We start from the raw sequence: 9199 nt of genomic DNA on the forward strand, positions 1-9199 counted from the left end.
CTTGAGATCGGGGTTCCTGGGGGCGGTTGTTGTATGTAGATCGGGTGTCCACGCTAAGTTCGGCGTCAATATGGGGAACATGGAGGAATCTGCGCTCTCCAGGTTGGTTAAAGAGGAGCGAATCGGCCCAGGGTGGAAACACAGCAGGCAAAAGCTCCCGCGTCAAACAGTAGTGGGATCGCATCTGTGAATAGGCGATCGTTCACAGCCCGGTCGAGAAAGTCAAACATCACCCTTTTTTTTTTTTTTTTTCCTTCTACATTACTGAGTAAAGTGCTGTTTTTCTTCTTCTTCGTGTATCTTTGAATTATTCGCCTACCATCTTACCCGAAACATTTGTTTTATTACAGATATTTTGATATATAATTGTCTAGATATGCTGTTGAAGTTTACATTGTTAAAAATGACATTTATTGAAGCTTACAAAGGCCTAAACCCTTACGACCAAACAAGACCAAATTTCTCAGAACATCAAGAGAACATCCCATTTTTTTTTATTCACGCTGGATTTCAATCTTTGTTGAAGTGAAAAGGTTTGTTTTCTTAGTTTGACGCTAAAACTCGAAAGTGACCGAGAGGTGGTTCACCTCTTACTTCTTACAGCAGTAATTTAACTCTGAAAGGGTTTCGCTTAAATTACACTCAGAAAACGCTCCCATATCCCTCAATTTTCATAATTTTAACCACAAAAGCTTTATTCACCGCTTAGCTTGCATCCGCCATTTTGTTTTGGCGTCCACCGGAAGTTGTTACATCTTTTTTACTTCCTGCAAATTCACGTGACGAAAAGTAATCAGACTTTAAATTTAACCTGGAGATGTCAGCCGGGCGTAGTGGCGCACGCCTGTAATCCAGCTACTTGGAGGCTGGGGTGTTTGAATGGCTTGAGATCGGGGTTCCTGGGGGCGGTTGTCCTATGTAGATCGGGTGTCCACGCTAAGTTGGGCGTCAATATGGGGAACATGGAGGAATCTGCGCTCTCCAGGTTGGTTAAAGAGGAGCGAATCGGCCCAGGGTGGAAACACAGCAGGCAAAAGCTCCCGCGTCAAACAGTAGTGGGATCGCATCTGTGAATAGGCGATCGTTCACAGCCCGATCGAGATAGTCGAACAGCACCCTGTTTTTTTTTTTTTGGTTTATTTGAACGGCTACTTGCTAAGTTCTACAAAATGATTCATTTTATCTATCATTTCGTTCATTGATAGTACTGTTTTTGTTCTTCTGCGTTTACCTTGGGTCAATTTTATTTCTCTTTCAATAGAGCTTTATCTTCGTATTATCCTCCCAATATTTTACCAAGATCATTTGTTTCTTGTGATATATCTTGATCTACATAATTTTGTCTCCTGTTCAAGTTTACATTGTGAACTAAGGCCCGTTTTAAACGTCGCATTTCACAAGTGCCGAATCAAATGCAAATGAGAAAAATGTATTGTTTTCGCTCATTTGCATTAGAGTCGGCACATGTGAAATGCGACGTTTAAAACGGGCGGCCTAACATTCCTATTCTTTGAGGCACCAAACACCAGAAAATAAAAAAAATACAAACATTTTATAAAACAGCGAGAGAACTCTCCATTGATTCACTATGGCTGTCAATCTTTGTTGAAGTAAAAACTTTATTTTCTCAGTTTGACTGTAGCTCTCAAAAGGTACCGAGTGGTGTCTTATTTCTTTCAGCAGCGATTTAACTTTGTCCATAATTTCCATTTCGCTTCACTTGGTTTCGTTTCCCAATTTTATGGCTATTCGAAAATCATCTGAAACCTTATCGAAAGCATGAAACTGGCCATGCGAATAATATACGTACTTTCATTTTACATTGAATTTTACCGCAGAATGTCAGCCGGGTGTGGTGGCGCACGTCTGTAATCTTGCTACTTAGAGGCTGTGAGGGTGGTTAGTTCGGCGTCAATATGGGAAAAAGAGGAGCGAATCGACCCAGGGCGGAAACACAACAGGCAAAAGCTTCCGCGCTAGACAGTAGTGGGATTGCCCCTGTGAATATACGCGACCGTTCTCAGCCCGTTCGAAATAGTTGAACAACACTCTGTTTGCGCTTTTGTTTTGTTTTTTATTTCAAGAATTTTGGTGATATCTTCAGTATTCATTCGTGGGTTACAGCTCTGGTTATAAGAACAGATCACGAGCGTCACACACGCGGGAATCCTTCCGCTTTCCGCGCTACATGCTCTTAAACAATCGGGGTTATCTCAAGGGCATCCGGCAAAAAAAAAAAATTAAAAACCAATGACTAACTTAATCACGACGAAACACTTGACCGTCTGTCAGTCAGATATGTTCTATAAGCTCATTTAGTCGCTCTCTTTTGTGGGAATTGTGATGAATATATTCATGAGCAGATCTGTCGGTGACTCTTAGTGATCTGTAAACACGTTCTTCTTCGCTGCTTTCTTTGTTGTAAGATTTGCATTTGTTTAGAGCATCTGTAGATTCTGATTGACTGATCAAGCAAGCCACAGGAAGATATTTGAATTACAGCAGTAACAAGTTGTGGTTTCGAACTTTGTCGAAACCTCGGGTCTTGTGTTTTCGAATCCTAGATGTCGTCAACCGCGAGATCAACGCGGGACAGAGCCCCGAAATATTCAATAGTGCTGAGTAATGTTTTAGCGGTTGTGTTTCGACCGACTTCTTCTGTTGTTCAAGTCAATAGCGATCGCGATTCTGAAAATTTGGAGGACTTAAAGCCACCACATCAGCTGAACGGATTAGAAGTATTTGATGCATTCAAGGAAGCTAATAAGTCAACGTTGCTCACAAGGTTGACAGAAAGTTTGGGCGAAATCCGGCTCAAAGGTTGGGTTTTTCCTTTTACCTTGTTGATCAAAGGTCCACATGAAGACATCGAAGTCATTAAAGAAGCTTGGAGACGCCACTTTCTTCGCAGTCCGGAAAATTTGAGCATCAAAGATATCGGTAAGCTCTCTTAATATTTAGAAGTATTGAATTGCTTTGTTTTTACGATCTTTCAAGATAAAACGTTGTCAGTATTGGTCACACGTTCCCGTGACGGGTACAATCTGAACTTAATTAGTTCAAAACATAAGAAATGTTTCCTCCGGCCATTGCGAAATTTCATGCTACGTGTAATTAGCCCAAAATTTGAGTCATTTGCGGCCAAAATTTTATTGCAATCAGTGTGCTAACATGGGTTGTGTATATATATTCATTTTTTTAAATATATCGAACTGTGTGATTTCGGAACATCTTATTGTTATTGAACGGCTGAAAACACAAAAATAGTCACAACGAAATTGTTAAGACTCAAACCTTCCCGTGGCAAAAATACTTGATCAATGATACAATAAGTTCGGAAACTGAGCTTTTCCGCTCGAGCAATCGATCGACAAAGGCGACCATTCTTTGTTTCCTCTTTTTTTCATTTTTTTATTTGGAAAACGAGTCATACTTCGGTGACAATCGTTTTAAAGAAAAAGAAATGCATCTGCATCCAGAAGAGAGTTTAACAACAAATAGCTCTCTTTTTGCCTTCTTTGCAAGTTGACTTAAACTTAACTTCATTTGAATTTTCCATTAAGAAAAAAATGACAAGAGGTTATGGCTGAGTGGCCGAGAATAGCGTAATTAACCATTACCGTTTATGATGCCTATCTCATTAGTTTTGAAACGAAAGCATTTTATAAAAATTCAACGATGGTTGTTTCCTTAGAAACAAAATTGCCTTAAAACCATTTTACTGACCTCTTACAAAACCGTTTTTGCTTTCCTCGAGGACAAAAATTCTCTAAACATCAACATATTTCCCTGTCGAGCCGATAATTTTATTCATCAAATTCATTGAGATCCAGACTTTTTTGTTTGTGCCCTGTTAAAACGGAAAAGAAAGAAAGAAACATGTAGGCTATTTTCCGGCTTGTAAAGCTCAATTCTTCTTTTTGCCAAGAGCTAGCAAGCCCTTTGAACAATTAAGTAGCAGCGCCCTACAATTAGCTCAATTCGTTTGTTTCGAATTAATCATTACTCTTAAAGTACTGATAGCATAATAGTACCTCCAATGTCATTTCTTTTTCCAAGGGTTAAAAAGTCGCATAAATAGTAAAGTATTATCTCTGATGACCCTTCCGCAACTCTCACGCAATACTGACTCAAACCTTAAAAAAAAGGCACATTTTTAAATGCTATGTTTAAACTATGTTGTTCGGGCCTTATCTTCCAATATAATTGAAGAGCATGTTACGTAACTATGTCAAAAATTTCGAGTTGAAATCATGAAGAACGATGCCAAAAGATTTTTAAAAGCCAATTTGTAAGAAACCAATGACAGGATACATTTATCAACACACTATCGCGACGAGCTTAAAAGGATTAACACGTCGCTTTTTCTACGTGCCCTGACTCATAAACAAGACATGCAAACGAAGCGATTCATCATTTATGCTTAATGCTCCATACAGTCTGACTGGTATTGTTTGCAAGGCATTGCTTTGGGCGAGCTCCGTTTACTGGGACACAAATAATACTCCATCTGTTTAGGATATTTTGGCCAAGCCCTGATCAGCTAGGCCGTTTATTGAAAATCATGCATGGCAACCTAGGAAATACCCAAATATAGAAGACATGATCACAGCTGAGGGCACACCCGCCATCCACAAGAAACTAGAAATAGGGAGGGGAGGGAAAATTGATTTTGACTCTATATTGAATCAGTTGGTGAAAGCGGCGCTCCGCTTAGCTTGCGCACATGGTCAAAGATCTTAAGAAATTCACGGATGACAGGAATATCCAAACAGCAACATGGGAAATAACTAACTAAGCAAGTCACACTCAGCATAAATCCATTTATTTCCTCAGGGCAATAAATTTCTTTTTCTTAAAAGTACAGAGAAGGTATCGATCGGTTAATTCTTTCTTCACCCGGCTGGACCCACAAGCCTTAAGCCGTATGACATTAACCGGCCCATTCATCCCCGAAGCGCACCCGATCGTCTAGTGTCAGAAGGCTCTCTAATTTCTATTGCTGTTTGTAGTTTGGTGTGAGAAATTTAAGAAAAAACGTTAAACTATACTCTTTTGATCCGTGCACATTATGCGACGTTTTAAGGGCGTTTTATGCGACGTTTTGAGTTGTAAACGTGACAGTCCAAACAAGTACTCGCTATTTTTTTCCGATGCTGACTCGGGGATACTCGGTAAAAAATCCGAGTGCCACTTCGCAGGAGTCGACGAACCTACTCGGACCTTCCGATTACCAGTTCGGATTCTCTAATCCCTGAACTCTACTGAGGAGACTTTTGCGAGGATCCTCGGGTCATTACGAAATTAACTCTCGTCAAAACAAGTACTGTTTGATTCTCTTGGTCGGAAAGAAAGGACGAGACGAGCAAACTCTGTCCAAACCTCTAATGATAACACTTTCACTTACCTGTGCAATCAACGAAATCAGGCTTCGGAATTGTCATCGAATGCGATTTTTTATCCAACAGCATTCAGTAGGTTTCTCTTTTGTCCTTACAATCCAAAACCGGAGTAATTCAGTGCTTTATTCAATCGCAGTGAAAACAGAATTCAATAAGCCAATAAAAAATCTCGAAGCAAACTCATCATGAGCCAGCGCCGGAAAATACGCATGATTTCCAGTGGCATTAAGTCTGATGGGATGAAAAAGTGAAGGGTAAGTCAATCATATTGAGCACATGAGATCAATTGAACCAATCATAGCACGAATCAATGTAGCGAGCGTATTTTCAGCGTAGGGAAAAGTTCGTACCCTGTAGCGCCCTTAATCAAAACCGCTTGCATTTTATATGGCAGAGTCTACAAATTTAACACTTGCTCTCTGCATCTTAAGGATCGAGCGTTTAAGTTTCACATGCACGTACCACCTTTGCACAGTCTTCAAACATTTGCCACAGTGGCGTGCAGTGATTTCGAAAATTGTTCGTAACACCTGGAAGTCCTTAAAGTATTCAACTGTGAATTTCCAATTTCGAGAGATTCATATTTTTCATCGGGATCACGCGAAACCGAAGTCTCTCGAAATATGCCAATGAATTCTTCATGAAATTTTGTGGCCGCAAAAAGTAGTAACAAAATAGTCCTTTGGGACCTAACTGAAAGCCGTTGTATAAAGTTCGTAGTGAACTTATTTTTTTAAGTCTACAACTTAAACTCCTTTATCTGTACATTAACAACTGAACCGAAAAAATGAGCTTTCGGCTAACTCTACCACTTTTGGTCAGATTTGTCACACCGTTTTGCACGTGCTTTTCAATACTTGACTGGAAGACGTTGCTCGACACGTAATGACCTGATGGCGACTTTTATCCGTGAAGTCAGGTAATCTAGGCTAGCGTGTGAACGGAAAGCTCATTTTACGGTTACACAGAGATTCGCCTTTTTTATTTGTAACTGACCATCTTATTCATCATTTTGTCTAAGGTGTAGTAAGCTCCGTTGGTATGGAGGTCATACAACAAGCTCCTTTTCTACCATTGACAATGTCCTTGATGGAAACCATATCAGCCCTGAATAGCAGCCAATTAACGGCAACGAAGCAATCGATTACTGAATATCTTGCAAAGACATACCAGTATGTTCATGTCCCCAAGTTGAATGTCATTCACGACTGCCTTGGGATTTTGATAAAAGAAGGGAAAATTCATCAAACGGACGATGGATACTTCGTCTCAGTGCAGAAACCCGTTGATAAAATCGCAGTGGACGCCCCTAAGGAAAAAGGAGATTCCCAAGAATCCAAGGACTCTCACTGTCTGACTCAGGGTGCTGTTTCAAAAGGAATGGTGACTAAAAGCGAAAAGGCAAAGAAAAAAACAAAATGTAAAGAGACGCAGAACAAAAAGGCGAAGACTTCTGAAAAAGATGAAGAAAGTGTTGAAAGTGAAAAGGGATCCGAGGATGTCAGGCCAAAGACAGTAACCACGGAGAACGAAGAGAAGTTACTCGAAAAAGACAACGAGAATAACAAGACTCCAAGCGAAATGACAAGCGAAAGCGGCGCCAGTGAAAAATCTGATAAAAAATTTAAAAAGCAAAAGAAAGGCGTTTTTAATCGCATCTCGTGCTTCGTCAAAGGAAAGTCCTTTCCAAGTTCAGACATTGAGGTAACAAAACCGAAGCAAACAGAATCAGAGCCTTCTCCTCTCCCCACCCCTCAAAGCATATCAAGACAGGCAACCATCCCTCCAACAGTGCAAGATAGTACTGCAAACTCAATAATGCAGACGGCTTCATTCCGAACTCAGAGGGCATTATCCACACCAGTCGAGAGTCCGTATCCAATAAATGCAAATGTTTCATCTCAGGAAACCGCCGAACTTGTGGACTTTAGGAAAGGAGAAAATAACCGTGAAAGTCCAAAATCACGGCAACTTCTTAGAACTAAGTCTTTGGCAACCGCAGAGCCTCAGCGCTCTGCGCTTCCAGTGCGTGTTATGCGAAGTAATTCGTTCGCAGCTCCGAACACCAAGGCAACGAAAGTTACGCAAACTGCGACCGATTGGGCAAAAGTCGAGCGTCTGTATCCAATGAATGCGAATGTTTCATCTCAGGAAACCGCCGAACTTGTGGACTTTAAGAAAGGAGAAAACAACCGTGACAGCCCAAAATCACGGCAACTTCTTAGAACTAAGTCTTTCGTGACCACAGAGCCTCAGCGTCCTGCGCTTCCAGTGCGTGTTATGCGAAGTAATTCGTTCACTGCTCCAAACACGAAGGCAACGAAAGTTACGCAAACTACGACCGATTGCGCAACAGGAAATTGGGACAGGCACTTGCGCATGAGCTATGGAAACATAGTTCGAAATTCACCGATCAGACAAACAATACATGTATCAAGGCCAAGTTCATGCAATATTGGAATTGTCAGACCCCTGCGTGCGGACAACCAGCGAACGATATCACAAAGTAATTCGGTTAAAAAAGGGACGTCTGGCAAGAAGGGGGGTTCCTTGTCACCTCCGAGTACCCTTGGGGATTCGCAGAGCCCTCGTAGTATTTCGTTTTCAAATGGCAGATCAAAAGGTCGTGCGAACAACCCAGTTGTCCGCAGCAGGTCTTTTACGGAGCCTGGGATGATGAGGTTAACAAATCGACAGATTTTCCACCGGGCAACGATCGCTGGGCCTTACTTAGAATCCCCATTACAGCAACTATTGGCGAGCAAACCCCACGGATATTTGTCCCCTCCGAGTCCCGCTGTTCGAGTTACAGTTCAACCAAAAGGGAGACACTTTGCGCCAGGGAAACGCTCCACAACATCTCCTAAAAGGACTCCGCTAAATAGCCCTGTGCGGAAGCCGCATCCAGTTTCGTCGAAAACATCATCACAAAAGCAAATGCCGTCCACCCCAAGGAGGAGACTTGAGTGTTCGTCTCCTGTTTGTTATGATACCGCCTTTATTAACAACAGAGTGGAGAACTGTGCATGTACTGTGGGTATAAACACCGCAAATGTCACCAAGTCTGCTCCGTTTTTTCTCCAAAACAACAATTATAAACATGTGAGTTTACAACCAGATGAAGGCAGCAGTGATCATATCTACCTAGAGGAAATGACTCCGACGGCTTCTGAACTGACGCTAATGGAGGACGAGTATACGGAGGAGACTGGGACAAACAATGAGAGAGGGATCCACAAGCAGGCCACCGAAGAAGGAATCAATGATAGCTTGACTTTTATTGGTATTATTTGATGGAGAAAAAGCATAGATTTTAGGGGTAAAAATGAGTACATTCTCTACATTTCACATTTTATATACACGCAATGACAAAAAAAAAACGGCCGATTTATTTGCTGTATGTGTTGAACGAAAAAATTCTCTATTCATAATCTCAAACATACGCATTTTCTGGTCTGTATATCTCAAGAGATAGAATCAAAATTCTTTTCATATATTCAATATATGCTGTGAATAATGTCCATAACAAATAAATGACGTTTTTGTGTTTAACTTTTTGAGAGTATTTGAGCGTGCACGGGGAGATCGGATGTTGGCGGTTGAATTCCGTCAAATATTCATTTTCAGCAATAAGGTGCGATTTTCAAGGGCTGTTTTCACCTACACGCAACGCGATCGTTTGTTACTGTTTTGAATCTCGAATAGTGTATTCCGATTGGCCAACTATTTTTGTAGCACCAGTTCGTGCTGTTGAAAACATAGCCTGTTCCAGGCTCTCGGATAGTCGAGAAAACGAA

At 41.2% G+C, this 9199-nt stretch overlaps 1 protein-coding gene across 1 annotated transcript; it reads left to right on the forward strand.

The window, feature by feature from the left end:
* Positions 1-2324: 2324 nt before the first annotated feature.
* LOC138015322 (WASH complex subunit 2-like) lies at positions 2325-8952 on the forward strand. Its single transcript, XM_068862316.1, has 2 exons — positions 2325-2940; positions 6424-8952. Exons 1-2 carry the CDS (start codon positions 2565-2567, stop codon positions 8694-8696), a joined length of 2649 nt encoding a protein of 882 aa, XP_068718417.1. The 5' UTR covers positions 2325-2564; the 3' UTR covers positions 8697-8952.
* The last annotated feature ends 247 nt before the right edge of the window (positions 8953-9199 follow it).

Source organism: Montipora capricornis, chromosome 9 (genome assembly GCF_036669925.1).
Source record: "Montipora capricornis isolate CH-2021 chromosome 9, ASM3666992v2, whole genome shotgun sequence".
Taxonomy (NCBI): domain Eukaryota; kingdom Metazoa; phylum Cnidaria; class Anthozoa; order Scleractinia; family Acroporidae; genus Montipora; species Montipora capricornis.

Coding starts and splice junctions, on each gene's coding strand:
- LOC138015322 (XM_068862316.1), top strand. CDS start 2,565: ATGTCGTCAACCGCGAGATCAACGCGGGACAGAGCCCCGAAATATTCA. Junction 2,941..6,423: donor TTTGAGCATCAAAGATATCG/GTAAGCTCTCTT, acceptor ATTTTGTCTAAG/GTGTAGTAAGCTCCGTTGGT.